The sequence below is a fragment of the Pelodiscus sinensis genome, chromosome 21 (genome assembly GCF_049634645.1).
Source record: "Pelodiscus sinensis isolate JC-2024 chromosome 21, ASM4963464v1, whole genome shotgun sequence".
Lineage (NCBI taxonomy): Eukaryota > Metazoa > Chordata > Testudines > Trionychidae > Pelodiscus > Pelodiscus sinensis.
The window spans coordinates 530,113-547,471 of NC_134731.1; the positions used below are offsets into that span (position 1 = coordinate 530,113).

Below are 17,359 nucleotides of genomic sequence, written 5' to 3' on the forward strand. Positions count from 1 at the left end.
AGTCTGGTGCCACTGCCGTCCCTGGGAGCCACAAGATACAACTGTAGGAAGAATCCTGCTCAGATGCTGCGTGTGTGGTGCAGACAGAACCTTCCCAAAATAATGCTGCCAGCTTCCTAGACTCCTAGGGCTAGCAGAGACTTCAGGAGGTCATCGAGTCCAGCCCCCTGCCCAAAGCAGGACCAATCCCAACTAAACCATCCCGTTCTAACAGCCCTCTACCTGAGAGACAAAGGGAGGAGGGGATATCTCGTATTGAACCAACTTCTGTTGGAAAGAGAGGCAAGCCACCACGTCCTCCAGCTAGGCTCTCTTGTCATTGCATCAGCAACACTGCATACAGAGTGAGAAAGCGCTCCTACTCGCATATGAAGTGCAGTGTTCAGCGGGCTGTATCTTGATCAGATTTGGGTGAGTTTTCATGAGGTTGGCAAAAAGAACATCCCTACCCTCAGTGCGACCCTGCTCCAAAGCATGAAGGTGCTAGATCGTCCTTCTAAACTCATTCCTGGAAGTGGCTCAACATTCTTACCTGAAACTTACTGCAAAAAATCAGCCTGGAAGAGACACTTGGCAAGGAGAACGTCAGCCCCAGTGGTTAAAGTTTGGCAAAATTATAAGCAAATGAAAGCGGGGTCTTTTAATAGAAGATATTGGGCATTGCTCCCAGCACTGCTGCACGATGGCCACCGTGTCTGGGCACCAGGGGTTGGTGGCAGTGCTTTTCCTGGCAGGGAATGGCGGTGTTTAAGGCTGCATTGCAGAAGGAGACACTGAGCAAGCCTCAGAGAGGCTGGGATGCTTGGTGCCCTGGAGTGGGGAAGGAGTTCCGGGGCAATGGGGTTGACACCTCTTCAATGGGCCAGAGGGTTTGTTGCATTTGCTGGCAGTTTCTTTGCAAACTCTGACAAGCTGTTGTGCGCTGATCCCTCAGGAAGCCATAAAAAGAAGAGCAGCAAATGAGTATGTTGAAACGGAAGCTCCTCACATCACTCTGCCTCCCCATCAAAGGCTGCTCTCTGCGAATGTGCCTGTCTGCAGGCACTTTCTCTCATTAACTTCTACTCCAGGCGAGAAGCGTTCCCGAAGGCTCACACCAGAGAGGCATGCTTTGAGCAGTCAGGGCTGCTGCCAGAGACGTGCCCAGCTCCAGCACAGGGGGAAAGGGCTGCCTTTCAGTTGGGGGATTGTCCTGGTAAAATTTCACTGTGGGCTGGAATGAATCTCTTGGGAAGCCCTGTTCACACCTCCTCCCCCGCTGTAAATAACATCTGACACAATTATGGTTGGGAGCGTGCGGCTCCTGGGGGGAATGCTAGTAGCAGCTTGCTGCGCCTGCAGTGATATGTTGAGCTGCTGTGCCTGGCAGCATATCCCTTCCAAGCAAGCATGGGATTGTGCGTGCACCCTCACTAGCCTTTTGTTCCACTGGCTGCTTCTGGGGCAGCTGACCCTGTGCTAGCAGTGGTGAGAGCTCTGGGTAGCCGCTGGCCCAGCTGCTGACATTTGATCCACATGGTCCCGGAACTCAGTATAGAGCAGGTCTAATGAACATGGTGGTTGATTTGCTGGTCCCTGGTCTGCACTAGTGCTCCCATAGGTGACGCTGCCGTGGTGGGAAATTTCCTGAGCATTGCCTGTGTGGATGAAGCCTAGGTGCCTTCAGTCTTGTGCATGCTTTGGAGCAGATGTGCTTGCAGCTGGCATTGCCTGGTGCCCTTGTGCAGACAGGCGATTTTAAAAGTCAAGCCACACAATGACCCAAGCTGCAACTAGCACTGTGGGTGGCAATGTCTGCCTTGTTTCAAGGCTTTGCTGCGAGGGTACTGATTTAAAGCAAGCAATTTAAATCATGATTTCAATCACCAAGTGGAAAGCCTTGATTTAAATAATTGATTTAAATAGAAAAAAATATTTGAACCTCACTTATTTTCTAAAGAGAAGTGCATTCTCATTTATTGATGTGACCGTTAAAAGTGTTGATTTACAGCTCAGTGGAGCCTCTGCTCTACGGTTAGTGGTGTGCACTATGTGTATGCAGTGGTGTAAGCAATTAGACAGGTTAATCTTTCAGATTCTTATGAGCGGTACGTCTTTAGAATATTAGAAAATGGTGACTGATGGGGGAAGTCCTAAATGTTCATCATTTGAAACCTGGCCCAGTCAGAACTCCAGTGGGGAGAAGCTATAAACCAGGAGGAGACTGCCCCGGTGAGCTCCGTGGATAATCCTAATGAGATACATGACAGTGTCTTGTGGAGTCAGGGGCTGGGTCCCAACACATGGGATGACGTGACCAGTCTGTTGCACTCAGTAGCACAACCCGTGGGATCCCTGTGGGATCAAGACCTTACTATAATACATGCCCTTTTGTGCCATATTTATAAAGCCTGGCTTCAAAAGTCAGGTTTGTCCCAATTCTTTCTTTATACAGAAAATTGCTTCTAATGCAGAGGTTTTGGTAGTGTCTTATGGATTTGCATATTTATTTTTTATTGAAAATGTTCTGAGTATAAGAAGTGTAGGTCTTAACATAATTTGTATTCAATTCCGATTCATTTTAAGACATTTTATTTTTAAAAAGAAAAGCATTTTAATAGTATAAACAAATCTGATTAATTATTTTTAGCTTGTTGTTTTATCCCTGTGCTTTGCCAGGGCTGTTGAGTGAAGAGCTAGAGACTGCCTCTGCCCACAGGACTCTTGTGGGCTGTGCTGGCGACCCAGGCAGAGGGAGCCCTGCAGGTGGAAGTGGCTGAAGTCCATGTTTTGACTGATGGGTCTTTTCAGGAAATTTCTGAGAATAACATTTTCTAAAACCGGCTGCTTCTTCCCACAGATATTTCCTGGAAAAGGCTGGAGTTAATTTTAAACCAGTGTCCTTTTCCTTTTTCAGGGGGAAGTGCTCTCTGCTTGCCCTCCAGGCAAGCGTCAGTTCCTTCTTTCTGGGATTGGAGGGCTGCCTGTAGTGATGCAGGGAACAGAGCAGAGCCTGCGGGAGCAGCTGCCCTCCTGGGGTAGCCTATGGAGTTGTTGTGTGCCCTAAGGAAAAACTTCCTGGCTATGGCTCTGCCTCCCCCAGGAGACGGGATAGATGTGTTTTCTCTGTTGCGTTCCTGGGTGCACTGCTTCTGATCAGTCCTCAAAGCACAATCTGCTTTTCACTGACTCCGTGTGTCCTCCTTCACCCTGGAGCTCTGCTGTCCAGCTTGGGCTCAGCTGGTTGACACCCTTCAGAGTGAATTCCAACCCTGAGGGCAGCAGGAATGGGCTGTCCTGGGTTAGCAGAGCCCTCTGTGGCAGTGAGAGTACACGGGAAGGCTTGCAGCTCTGTGTGGGAATAGGTCATTAACTTTTATACTTTCCCCGTAAACCATTGACCCTTTTTATGATGTCATGAGGGATTCCTTAATTTTGCAGCTGCTTCCTGGTTACGTCAGAGAAGAGCCTCCTGTCCTGAAGCCCAGTGCTGCACTCCACAATGGCTGGAAACAAATGAAGTGTTGAATATCTAATGGCTTCCACAGGGAGAGCTGCTTGATCCTCCCCAGGCCCCCGGCATTCCTCACCTCACAGGCCTTCCTTCCTCCCTCCCGGAGACAGCAGAGAGCAAAGCTGGTTGGGAGCTCCTGAAAGGCTGTGGCTGTCCTGAGCGCATGTACCAAGGATGCTGCCCTCCTATGTTGTGCATCAGCCCGCTGTCTGCTGGGTCTGTCCATCCTCCCACCTCTCGGGCCGAGGAAGGCTAGAGTTAGAGTAGCCAGGAGCTCTCCCCATAGTAGGAAGTCCTGGCCCATTCCCTTCAGTGCCCCCTTCTGGGGAAGCTGAGGCTGCAGCAGTTGGAGCTCCCCTTCAGGGCTTGTGCCCATTTGCTACTGGAGGACTCGAACTGAGGCAGCTGAGTGCCCCTCAGCCAGCTCCTCCGGCTGGAGTAGTATTCCTGTCTGAATTCTGTCTGCACTGAAGTTAGAGCTCAGCTGTTCTGGGCTCACGTCTTGAGCATGGTCCCTGTAGGGTGGCTCATGGCCTGCCAGTGCAGTTGTGGTGCTTCCGTCCTAGAGAGTCGCACTAGGACGTTTGTGAGATTTGGCAATGGGGTGGAGGCTGGTAAGCAAGATTCCCACGTTCTTTAAGAGGGCAGGGGCTGTGACTGGCACGTTCTCAGGGGCATAGTCATGCGTCTGACTCATGCTCCACAGGGATAACAGGGAAGGAGGGTCGGAAGGAGCAACAGGCCACGACTCTCCTTTTGGTTGTGGCTTTGTATTCCTGTCTGGTTTGTGTGCTGGCTGCAGTTTCTACCGCCAGCTGCTGCTGTGCAGAGCCCAGTGCATCAGTCGTCAGCCCACTGGTGCTCTCCTCTCGTTGCCCACTTCCTGCAGACAGACACGGTGGGGCGTACTGCTCGGGAGCTGTGCCAGCCCTCTGGCTGACTGGGGAGTGACTCATGGAGAAAAGGCGCTTGTGTCTCAGTGACAGGGGGCAAACAAACCCGCCCTGGTGGTGGCGGCTTGACGGTGACCAGCCTTTGTCTCCTTCCCTGCAGGTCAGTGGCTGGCTGGGAGCAGAGTGAATCAGTCGTCTTGTCTGTGCTTTTCCCTAGCTGCTGCTGGTGCTGCTGACACAGGGCCTATGGTTCAACTCACTGAGCACCACTGCACTCTCACACCGCCTCCTTCCTCCGTAGCCCCGCTGGCCAGACATTCTATCTCCCCAGCAGCACAGCAGCAAGCTGTGTACTTGGGCAGCTGCCCCGGAGAGAGTCAAATGCTGCCCTGTTGATTAGCAGAGCACCACAGCCAGCAGCAGGTGTTTCTACTGATGGTGCACATCCACATATTCCTCAGTGCATGTAACAAAACTTATTCTGCACATGAAAATTAGAGGGAACGTTGATCAGGAAACCTGCTCTCTACTTGTTTCCATTCATGGTCCCTGGGAGGTGTGACTCTGAAAAGGTCGTTTCATCTGCTGCTTCCTAGGAGCAGCGTAAATCACTGCTGTTCTCCATTCCACGGTAGCCGCAGGTCACCTGTCCCACGATTCATCTGCCAGGAAGATCTCCTAGGACCAGGGCAGCAGCTGGGGAACGCCCACCTGGAGACTGTCTCACTGTTGTCCTACAGCAGCCTACTTGCCTGAATCAAAGGGGTTCTGGTCCTCTTGACTTCGTGCTAACACTTGTCAGCCTGTTGTGTGTTATCTGCTAAAGACTCAGGGACCTATGGATTAAGATTGACAAGGACAGAAGTATTAGCTTGTCGGCTGTTGCTACTCGCAAGTTTCAGAGTAACTGGGTCTTTACACTGTTGCCTGCTACAGGCTAGGGTTTGACTAGCTGAAAGTTCTCACATCCTGCTGTCCTGCCCTGTTCTTTCTAGCATTGCCTACCGGCGAAGACTGGCAACGGAGTTTTAGTTGTGCACTGAAGTGCCTCTGCTTTGAGCTTCCCTTGCAGGGCTTCCTCCTGAGGTTGGCACTGGAGTACAGGTGAACTTCCCCAGCATATTGCTGTTCCTTCCATTGCCTGCTCTTTTCCCATTCCCATTTCCTGTGGCTGGCTGCATTGCCCTCGTGGAGATCTGGCAGTGCCGTCTTGCACACCCTGGTGGGAGAGGGGATGTGTTTATCACTTTTCCTGGAGATTATCTGTTTAAGCACTCTCTGACAGTTACAATAACAAGGGCAGCGCGTTGTGTTTCCCAGCAGAAGGACACTCGCTGCTGAAAGATGTATAGCACTAATTAGAAATACATAACATCCGGCCACATGGCAGCCTTCTCCCGGCCGCTCCATTTCCTGAGCTCAGGCGACTTTGACGACAGTTGGTTTATGTTTTCCATGAATATAATGTTCTCAGAGAAGCACAAATTTCTCCCAGTTACACAAGGTCCCCCTCTTCCTCCCTCCCAAAACCAGGTAGATTTATAGCTACTGAAAACTTGGGCTGGACTTGCCTGACAGGGAAGGCAGAACAGTCCTGTAAGCCCTAGCATGGAGTGTAGCTGAGAACCCAGGTAGGTGGCTCAGAGGGGCACTGCAGCAGCTGATGGAGTCAGTCCTGCACACTGTTGTAAAGGAAGCTGGTTTGTGAGATGGGAATAATGCTGTTAGTGGAGGATTTCACGTGCTCCTTCTCTTCCACGCTGCTGCAGGAGAGGGACTAAGAGTGGGCTGGGAGAGACCTGCTGGAGCTGGTTCAGTCTTACACACAGAACTGTGCTAAAAGATTACTAAGTTGGCAAAGTCAAGCATTAGAATAATGCTAACATTATTCAATCAAAAGTTAGAATAATGCCAGAATTAAGGTTTCCTTTGTGTAACCAAGTTCGTTCTCAGAGGCGTCGCCCTGTTAGTCTCTCTCTGCAAAAATGCGGGGTCCTAACAGATTTATTTGGACATCAGCTTTTGTGGGTAAAAGCCACTTGATTAGCTTAATTAACAGAAGAAACGTCTGTAACTTCCACTCCCGTTTTGTCCCATCCTCCAATTTCAGCCTCCTTGTCACAATCTGCTCCTTTTCTCTGCCCCGTCCTTCCCCTGTCCAGCATTTGTTCTAGCTATATTCAGTGAAGACAGCTTCCTCCTCCACTGCCAGCATGCCGTCCGGGGTTCATGGAGAGCACAAGAGCTCTAGGTTCCTTGCTTGCATTTCCAGTGTCCGGGAGCAGCCTTTTCCCCTGAGGTAGAGCATGCTCTGCTGCTCGGGGAAGGTGGCACACAGCAGTAGGAGCTGAGAGGCTGGAAGTGAGGATGGAATCTTGGAGAGTCTAGCTGCTAAAAGCTAGGTTTTACTGAGCATGTCTAAAGGCTTCTGATGTAGCCACATTTGGGCAGATTTTCATGGGGTTATCAAGAGGCTCGTCCCTGATTATTCCATTGCCCGTGTGCCAAAACCTGGAGCCACTGGCGCTGGTGAGAGAGAAGGTTGTAAAAGCATTTTTAAACAGGAGCAAAACCGTGTTATTTGTCCCTATCCCGAGTCTCAAAAAAGGCTGAATTGACAAAAAAATGCAGCCAGAGGCAGATGCCCAGCATGGAAAATTTAAGCCGAAACAGAAAAGTCTGGCAAAAATATAAACTGAGGACAGGATTTTATAATGGGAAGTGCTGGGCATGCCAAAAAGTGGAGCTAGCAGCCCCACCTGTGCGAAGAGACTCCCAGGCTCAGCAGGCTGCAAAGCCCAGCACATCTATGGCTCCAGCATCTGTTTCAGCAACACTTTTTCTGAGAGAGTTTTCTCTTGGGCAACGCAGTCAACCGCATTGTGCTGGGTGTGTGGGGCCGTGCTGGGGAGGTGCAGAGGAGGTCTCAGCTGTCAGCACTCACCCAGCATTTTGCAGCTTCAAAGCACTCTACAAACTTCTACCTAATTAACCTCCACTTCCTGGGCACTCTGCATCTGCTCTGCTCTGTGCTTGCTAACTTACCCTGTCCATTTTCTGTTGCATGCCAGTCTCCTTTTGGCCTCCTTTTGTAGGCTCCCACAAGCCCCTCTGGCATGTAGCTGCTGCGTCTTCACTGTACAGCTGCCAGTCCCATCTCCCGAGAAGGAGGAGGAAAGTGTCTGAGCCCTGATTTTCAGAGCTTCCTTTCTGCTACGGACTCGAATCCCTACGATGGGGACACGGGAGCAGGGGTGCTGATGTAAGCGTGGGGGTCCCCTGTCTCCTGCACCCCGAAATGGCACAAACAGACTGCACCAGCCGGTGGAATAGAGGAAGTTTATTGCCTCTCCAGGATACAGCAGAGCACAGATGTAATCTGGTCACAGAGCTGGGCTAGGATGCCTCAGGCCCCCTTGAGATGGGGGAGACTGGGCCCCTAAACTCCAGCCCCTTTCCTTAGGCTGTATCCTCCATGCTCCCAGCCAGCCACTAACTAACCACCTTCCAGCCCTGCCCCCCAGCCAGGGCAGCATTCCACCTTCCTTTGTTCCTCTCCATGGGGGGTGTCTGGCCATACTGGTTTGCATAGTGACTCATCCTGTTTTGCTGGGTCCTGGTACCCACGGCAGCCAGTGGGGGTTACCCCAGAGCCAGCAGCATAGAAACCAGCCAGGTACCCCCACTACGTCACATAAGCGTAGGTTGTTGAGCAGCCCCGTAGCTCCTCCCTTGAATATCCCCCTCTTGCTGGGGCTAGGAGAGGTGGGGCGCTTCCTGCCTTTGGCCCCTTTAGGAGCTCCAGTGAATGAATTCTCAGGGCCACGTTGTCCTGTTATGCTGAGAAGGCAGGGCCCTTTGGAGCTGACCTGGAAGTGAAGGGGAGACCAGCCTTCAGTTCATGTGTCATGCTCCCTGATTCCTCCTTCGGCCTGCACAGCAAGCTGCCTCTTACGCAGACCTTATTCTCTGCAGGTAACTCCAGGCTTTGTAATATCCCCCACATGTCTGTGGTGGTTCCATGTGTTACGGAGTCACAGGGTGTGTGCTACCCTCCAGCTTGTAAACCCCCTTTGGAGGAACGCTTCAGTGGGGCCTACTCCCAAGGGATTCCACTTTCTTCAGGATACCCTGGCAGCCTCATCATCATCTGGACTGAGCTACCTGCTGCACACTGGGAGCTCTGCCCTGTGGGGCAGACTGCCAGTTGGAGACCTGCCCCCTCTTCAGGGACTAATGCTCTGCAGGCCGGTATTTGCCATGACACCCAAACAGCATTCTCTCTCTCTCCCCCTCCCCCCCAAAAAAACCCCAAACCAAACCATTGTGGGGTTTCTTAGTGGTCAGGGATGCAGCACCGGAAGGTCTCAGGTTAGCAGAGAAACAAAGGTGAAAACATGGTCCATCCTGGCTAAGCCAGCACAAGTCACCAGCCAGCCTGCCATGAGCACCGTTTCAGGCTAGGTCTCTGACTTCCTTAGGGAGACCCAGGAGAGAGCAGCCAAGTTCCTCCAGGAAGCCCACTCTTAAGTTTAGCCCACGCTGCTCATGGCCCAGTCCTTTGTTCTCAAGCTGGGATCTGCATAGCTTCCCTGCCAAGAGATGGGCAGAAAACCTCCCTCCTTTTGGTGGCTGTTTCCTAGGGGCCAGTGTTGGTCATAGGAGTGTTTCCATTGTCTTTGGGATTCTGCATTCATGCCTGGCTTTCAGCAGGTTCCAGACCGTTCCTGTTTACTGCAGTCTAGACAACGAGGTGACACCTGCACCTGATATCCTCTGCTGCCCCAACAGCAAATTTAACCCTTTTCCCTCCATTGGGTAACATACACCGGGAAACCGAGGCACACGGGCTGCAGCCATCTGGCATTTGCAGAGAATCTCATGCACTGTGAAACTAGCTGTGGCTGGCCCAGGGTTTGTTTCCAGAATAGGACAGGAGTTGGACCTGCATTCGAGGGGGAGTTACTGCAGTACTGGGTGAGGTGCATGTGTGGCGGGAGTGTAAATCAAACTCGAGGGACCAGAGCCCTGAGGGCACTGTCTGAGAAATACCATCTTGAGGGCTGTGTGCGGTGATGCCCAGAGCTTTTCCAAGGGTAATTTCCTTTGTCTTTAATGTACAGGCAGTCCCCGGGTTACATACAAGATAGGGACTGTAGGTTTGTTCTTAAGTTGAATTTGTATGTAAGTCGGAACTGGTACATATTGTAGGGGAAACTCTAGCCAAACATTTCTCCAGAGCTCAGTTTTATTCTCCCACATCTCACTTCCCTCAGTCCTTTATTCTCAAGCTGAGGTGTCTGCTGAGAAAAGCCACTCCGCGTCTCCCTGGTCTGCTGGGGGGAAGCAGCTAGTGCGGGGTTGCCTCACCCCGTTTGTAAGTAGGGATCCGATGTAAGTCGGATCCATGTAACCCGGGGACTGCCTGTACTGACTTCCAGGGAAGCAGAATGCAGTTTCTTGATCTGGACATGGCCAAGAGACTGGGGCTCTTGCTCTTACTGTGGGAAAGGGTTCATGAGAGTGAGCTTTAGGGACTCAGAGGGTACACACCTGGGGTTGCCAGGTGTCCGGTTTTGAACCGGACAGTTCAGTAGTTGAGCTTTCTGTTCGAGAAGCAAATGGAGACAATAGAACTGGCCGGTATGTTCTAAATCAGATGGAATGTCGATTGTGATGTCATATCAAGTGTGTCCAGTATTTTTGTTGAAACCATCTGGCAACCCATGTCACACCCTCAGATTTTATGATCCCTCTGAAAGTTGGCACCCCCTGCAGTTCCAAGGGGGGGGGCAGGAGGGGGATCAGCACAGCCTCGCAGATACAAGCACCCCTACTTCACTTCTACTGACTGGTCTCCCATTCCGCTACTGAACTCCATAGCAGCTACTTAGTTCAGGCCTGCCTCTCAATTTTTCCTCTTTTGCTTGATTTTTCTTATCCCTCTTCCCACCTCTTTGAAATAATTTTGTCCCTTCTGAAAATCCACAGAGTCTGTGGCCTCCCCTGCCCAGCCTTTCCTTGATCCCTGCAAGTGGGTTAAGGCTCTTGCTCCTAGCTGAGATCTGCAGCCTGCCATGACTTTGGAAGTTCAGCTTAGAGGCTCGTCTCTTTCTGGTGCATTATTATGCATGGCTTGCTAGCTAGCTAGATAGTTGCATTGCAGTGGCACCGAGAAACCCCAGTCATAGAGAACATGTCTATATCCATGGGGAGAGAAGTCTCTTAGCTGCTGGGCCCATCTGCTGTGGCTGACAGTTGGCATGGGCACTGCCTGGCATCTCTGTTCACTGTTGTGATAGCCAGGTTCTTCCGTGGCTCTTTGCATCACACTCTTCCTTGGTGCACTGAGGCAGGTGGGCTGTGCAGATGGGGCTGAGTGAGCCAGTGGTGTGCCAAGGCAGAGGGGCTATTGCAGCATGACTAGCCTGGCCTTAAACATGGAGCCATACATCCTGCTCCCTTCTTCCTGTGGGCAGGGCTTCACCTCCCTGCTGCTGAGCTTGGTCCCCACCTGACAGCTTCATGGTCGGGTTCCTCTCCGCACTCTCCCGGGGTGAAGCCACAAAAAGGAGCAGAGAAATAGTGCTTCATGACCGTCCTCGGACGAAGTGCCTGTTCCCCCGGTGCCCCCTGCCATGACTGACCAGCCTGGAGCATGGGGCAGCATCTGGCTTAGCCAGGTCTCTGCCACTCTCGGCCTCAGAAGTGGCTTCTGCCTGGGGGGGTGGGATTTGCTCTTCTCTGTTGGGAAGGGTTGTGGCATTTACTTGAGTAACCGCTTCCATCCAGTCCTCTTGACAGGGACCCCGTCTTCAGCGCTTGAGGGGAACACGCCTGCAGGGATGGGGTCAGACGTGCAGCCAACGGCGCCTTTAGCCCCCGGGGAGTCCCCCCATTCACAGGAGACAGCAGGAGTCTGAGGGCTGGCTTAGGTGTGCTGGCTCTGGCAGTGTGGAGCCAGGGTGTTCTGCGCCCCCCAGTCATTTGCGCCGGGGCCCTAGTGCAGCCATCCCAGGAGCAGCAGCACTTGGTGCAGTTGGGTGCCTGGAGGGGCTCTGCAGCCTGGCGGCGGCTCCGGGTCCTGGAGGAACTAGTCCCAGGGGGCGGGCAGCACTTCGCGGGCTGTCTCCCCCTGTGCCGGCTGGAGCCGGGGTCCCTGGCCCAGGCCTGCACTTGCTGTTCGCGAGCAGCGCAGGGTCTGGCGGATCCGCTCAGTCCCGCTCCTTTGAGTGGCGAGGGCAGCGCCTGCCCATAGGGGGCTGGGGCTCCGGGACACTCTGCTTTTCTTGGCGCACAGACTCGCCGTCCCACTCCAAACCACACACCTGATGGGCACGGGGAGTCGGGGGGATCCAGCCTCTGCTCCACCGGCTGCGGCTCCTAGACAGGCTTTTGAAGTGCCCACTCCTGCCGCCCGGCCCTGCCTCGGTGGCTTGTCTGCAGGGAGCAAATGGCCCGCCAGCGCTGAGCTCGCCGCATGGGGCTGTGCGCCCCCCCGCAGCCCGGCGCCCCCTAGCATGACCCCCAGGGGCAGCTGCCCCCCTCGCTATGCCACTGGCTTCTGCATGCTTTGTGGTGCCCAGTGGCTGCCAGGAGCTTGGGGTCTCCGCCTCGCCACTTCCCTGTTGGAGGCCATGCTGATTCCTCCTCTACTGCTGGGGTGGGGGGCTGACTGGGGAGGAAGACGCATGCCGAGTGCTTGGCCTTTCCCTCAGCCCCTGCGCGAGGCTGGCAGTGCCAGACTGTCCTTTATCTCTCAGGTGGGGTTCGGGGGAAGGGTGCATTTCTGGCCTGCTGTCCTCACCATGAGCTGCTGTTCTCTGCTTGTCTCCGCAGAGTGCCTCTCGGAGGACTGCCGCTCGGTGCTCCAGGAGCAGGCCACGGCACTGGGCCTCTGCATGTTCGCCCAGCTGGTGAGGCGCTGCACCGGGCTGCTGCAGGAGTCCGCCCGAGGTAAGGGGCTGTCTGCGCTGCCTGGGGCGACACCTGTGTGCACCCTGCCCTAGCCCAGCCCCCTTTCCCAGGCCTGTTGCCTCCTTCTCCATCACACACCAGCTCTTGCGGCCATTTCCTGACCATTCCTCCCTCTCCCCCGGGGTCTCTCCCTTGAGTCCAAGCAGTGCCAGGACTTGCACATGGGGCTGCCCAAGCAGGAGAGCCTGCCGTGTGCGACCTCAGTCTGACACGTGACAGGCTTCCTGGTGCCTCAGGCAGTTCCTGGAAGTCAGGACTCCTGGCTCTGCCATTGTCTTGCTGTGTGGCCTTGAGCAGGTTGCGACCGCTCTGTGTAAGGCTGCATCCCACCCTTCCCTTGGCCCGTGACTGCACCTGGGGGCGCAGTGCACTTTGCGCCCCTCCAATCAGGCACTCAGTAGCTTTTGCATGTGTGCGGAGGGACCCTGCAGGCCTCCCCAGCAAGGGGGACTGCAGCAGGCCTGGCCCAGCTTTTCTTTTTGTCCCTGCAGTGAGGCCCCAGGAAGCAGGGCAGGAGGAGGATCTCAAGGTCTCCGCCTTGCCCCAGGATCTGAAGGAGCTGCTCCCCAGCGTGAAAATCTGGTCAGACTGGATGCTCGGCCACTCGGACACCTGGAACCCCCCTCCCACCTCCCTGGAGCTGCCCACACAGTATGTGAGCTCTTCTGCACGTCCAGCGTGTGCCCGCCTTTGGGGGCGTCTTGCTGGTGCCTCTCGTTCCCTTGCTCCCCAGCATCACTGCCCTTGCTGGGCAGGGGGTGTGGCCGTGCCCTGTGCATGGAGAAGGGTGTGAGGTCTTCCCTAGCAGTGACACCTGGCTACTGGAAGTGGGGCCTGGGTGGCTCAGGTATCCAAAGGGCACAGTGTTAACCCTTGTGACTGGCTCCCCTTCTCTCTCTAGTGTGTCAGGGAAGGGTGGGCTGGATTTCTAACTTACATTTCCTGGGGTTTATCTCCCTGGGCCCTTTGCCAACCAGCCAGCTCTGTCCACTCCCAGCTCAGTGCGTCTGAGAGAAGGAGCTGGGCAAACTCCATTCAGGCTGGGTCAGGCCTGGAGCAACCTGGCTGTGCCTGTAACCCCCTTCTCTGCTTTGAAAGCCATTTCCTCCCGCTTTCACAAAGGGTTAATTTGCTAAACTGGCTGATTCCAGGCCATTAGTCCATAATGCAGACTAGGCAATTTGCATATTTTTGGACAGAGAATCATGTGAAGAGGCCAAGTATGGAGTATGCGAAGCAGCATCTGAGCATGCTCCGTGACTGCTTCCCGCAGGATTTTCCATCTGCCTCTGGTGCTCTGGATCCAGGGCCTGAAATCACGTCGTCTTGTTAATCCAAAGGAGCCAGAACCAAGGGCGATGTGAAAGCACATTTAGAGTAATCCAGCGAAGTGGCTTAACCATTAATGGCTCCCTGCTCCGATGCGTCAGGTCCAGTCCCACTCTCCTGTTTTATTGCCTCCATTCCAGTTCTTTTTCATTTGGCTGAGGAAATGGAAATCTCACACAGGAAGTGCTGGGCCTCATTTTGTGGAGATGGAGTCTGTTTTCTGTTTGTCGGCTGCTCGATGTGGGACCGTTGCCTGCTCATGTGAACTGCTGCCCATCTTTGGGCAGGAACTCAAACTCGGAGCTGTCACGGGACGCGCTCGCACCAATCCGGGGCCCGCTTTGCGCTGCCTCTGCAGGGAGCTGCTGTGCTGTCAGCAACGGGCTTGTTCGAGATGGAATTTCTGATTGGGCTCATGCAGCCTGGGGAGGAGCCATCTCCTCCCTAGGTCGGGTGCAGCCTGAGATCTGCTCCAGCTGTTCCCTGATGGGGCTAGGACCAGGTGCAGGTTCCCCCAGGACCAGAGAAGGTGAAGGTTACAACCCAGCTCCTGTCAGAGACTGTGGCCCATGGTTCCACCAAGTGCCAAGGAGCTGTGGGAGGCTGGGCCATAATGGACTTGGAACTCCTGCTCTGCCCAGGAGTGGGGAACGGATGAGCTCCACCATTTGGTGAAGGCCCAACCGCACTCTCTGTCTTGCTGTCTTCATGCGGTGCCTGGCCTGCTCACATCCCTTCTGTGCAGTGCCTACCGCCTGGCCTTGCCCCTTGCCTGCTGGCGGATGGGCCCCTGTGGAGGTGCTGAGCTGTAGTTTTCAAGGCATTTCTCTGGCTTATTTTGGGTACAAGAAGTTCTTTTAGTCTGAGACGGGGTGGGCAATCATTTTTTGCTGGGGGCCACTTAAAACATTTTTTGAAGAGGCCGCGGGTCCCACTGGAAGGGGCGGGGCCAGGATGCTTCAGGCTTCCCCACCCCTAGACCATGATTGGTCTGGGGGTGGGGGAGCCCCTTTGCCCCCCTCGCTTCCCACTAAGCACCCATGCCTCTGGCGGTGGGAAGACACTTCCTGTGCTCCTCCACCCCCAAGCCAATCAGAGCCTGGAGGCGGGGGAGCATGCAAAGCCTCCTCCCACCCTGGTAGGGCAGAGGAAACTTTGTGCGCTTCTCCCGCCCCCAGGCCAATCAGGGCTTGGGGTTGGGGGGGGCATGCGAAGCCTCCTCCTGCCCTGCCAAGGGTGCACATCACCTCAAAGTGCTGTGCGCTCCTGGCTGGGCGGAGGAAACTTCACGAGCTTCCCCCACCCCCACCCCCTGATTGGCCAGGGAGCGGCAGGGCCTCCGCGGGCCAGATCCACCCGCTTGGCAGGCTGGATCCAGCCTGGGGTAAGAGATCTTTGCCTGGTCCCCACCACGCTGGCGTACCTCCATGTGAAGGAGCCCATGACCGCACAGTGACATGAGCCCTTGAGAAATGGAGCAGTGGCTCTCCAGGCAGGACAGCCAGCTCAGCCCTGCCCTTCCCTTGCCCAGTCTCAGCGGGTCCCCCGTGTAGGCCAGACGAGAGCTCAGCGTTCGTGCTTGTACTGCCGCAGGCCTGCGCTCTGGCTCTGGGGCTGTTGCTAGCCAGGAGAGATCAGATGTTCTGAAAGGGAATCCTGGGCCAGGGTAGGGTGAGTATAAGTGCCAAGTGCAGAGCTTGACTCTTGGGGCGGGGCAGCGAGGAGGTGCCATGTTCCAAACTCCATGCTCCCTACTGCTGTGAGCTCCCTCCCTGGCATGCGCTTCTCCCTCCTCGCTCCCTTCTCCATTCCCTTCAGGGCTGCCTCTGGGGCTGGGAGCAGAGCAGAGGGACTGAAGGGGCATTGAAGTGTGGGAGCAGCTGGGGATCCAGCAGATCTCCGAGGCGGCACAAAGCCCAGGCTCAGCACCAGCACAGAGGCATCTCCTGAGGCTGGAGCTGGGGCTCATCCTGAGGCCACGGCCAGGCCCGGCCCAGGCAGCAGCTTGTCCTGGGGTGAGGCCGAGTATCGTGTGCAGCGCAGTGGCCCATCCCAGCTCAACAGGGTGGGCTAGGACTGGTGAGGCATCTTGTCAAGGCTTGTTCTGGAGCCTGGGGTCTAGGCCAGTGGGCCGCCTCATGCCAAGGTCCCTGCTCATGCTGTATGCTCCCATTGGTGACTGGTAGTCCTCCGTAAGGGACCGTGTCAGGGGACTTTGAGAACGTCTAAACTCAGCCCAGCTGTGGCAGTTGGTTTATTGCTTTCAGCTGGTACTTGAACCCGGGTCCTGGTCTTGGAGTCTTTCCCAGGTTTAATCCCCGGAGTTCTCTCTGCAGCTGTATGACACTGCACTGACCCCGAATGAGGATAGGAAAATAGAACCAGTGCCAAGCCAGAGTCTCTTTTTCATTTGGAGTCTGGCTGGCTGCCCATGACCAGGGTTACATAATGGGAAACATAGCTGGGGCTCTGGAGAGCCCGCGTTTCACCACGTTGCCCAGACCTTCACATTCTGATGCTATATATCTTCCTAATTGTAGCTCAGCTGCATTTATCACACTGCTGGAGTTGAGTCCTTATAATAAAAAACCCCAAATTCCTCAGCCTGCCGCTTTCCCTGCAGGACAGAGTGGGAGGAGAAGGTGTGAAAGGTAAATGCTGTGCTCTGCTCCAACACATGGCATGGGGACTCTCCCTGACAAGTACTCGGGAGCAGACTCTGCCTCTCCAGCCCAGACGGGATTGGAGGCCCTGCATGTTAGGAATGATGGACTGCACCCACACTCCTGCTTCTAGGTGGCTTGGAGTGGCCCCCAGCCAGAAGAGGCTGACCACAGTGGTTATGGGGAAGCTACAGGCAACATTCAGCCCTCTTTGGGAGGTGGAACATGGCTGACGTTCCTTCTCCTCCACCTATCTGGGGAAGTGCCTTCCATGGCTTCCATGTTGTGGCACAGTCCCTGGGTAGCAGCCAGGCCGTGGCACAGCTGCATCATAGATTCCAGCCATCTGGGGACTCCCTTTCCTAGAGGGCTTGGTGAATGAAGAGTGACTCACTCAGGCTGAAGGGAGGGCGTGTCACTGCCCAGACAGGCTGTGTGCTTGCTCCTGCCCCGCCCAGTGGTACCAGAGTAGGTTGTGCAAGGCAATAGCCCCCAAGCAGCACCTGACACAAACTGCCCCCAAGCTCCTTGCAGAGAATGGCTGGGCGGGGCAGGGTGGGCGAGATGCAGGCAAAGGAAAGTGGAAACTGAGGCACGTGATGGTGGCCAGAGGCAGACTTGCAGGCCGAGGAGGAGAGTTTGGGTGTGAGAGCTGCAGGCCCAGGAGTTGGAGGGGAGGCGTGAGTGGAGAAGGCAGGTGGGGGAGCCAGGGCTGGAAGCTGCTCCTGCCCTTGAGTTAGTGGCTGAGGAAGCTGAGAATGGGGCAGGAGAGAGCTCGGGTGCCCTGTGCTTGCCAAGATCTGCGCCCCATCAGCCTGGTGAGCTCTTGTCCTGCAGGGTGCTGCTCAGTGGAGAAGCCCCGGGCTACGCGCTGTGGCACAGGGGCAGCTTTCCTGCTGGGCTGAGCTTGCTATAGGCTGCATGCGGCCATTTACTGTGGTACCTTGAAACCAGCTAGTCAGTTACACCCACACGCCCACTTGAGAGGAGCCAGAAGAGCCCTC

The 17,359-nt window shown here is 54.9% G+C and overlaps 1 protein-coding gene across 7 annotated transcripts in view; it reads left to right on the forward strand.

Moving 5' to 3' along the window:
- Positions 1 to 17,359, forward strand: part of SMG6 (SMG6 nonsense mediated mRNA decay factor) — a 157,907-nt gene that overhangs the window by 75,528 nt on the left and 65,020 nt on the right. For all 7 annotated transcript variants that reach the window (XM_075904436.1, XM_075904437.1, XM_075904441.1 and 4 more), the window contains 2 exons: positions 12,226 to 12,342; positions 12,855 to 13,014. In XM_075904436.1, the coding sequence (XP_075760551.1) occupies positions 12,226 to 12,342; positions 12,855 to 13,014 (277 nt within the window). The remainder of the gene's footprint in view (positions 1 to 12,225; positions 12,343 to 12,854; positions 13,015 to 17,359) is intronic.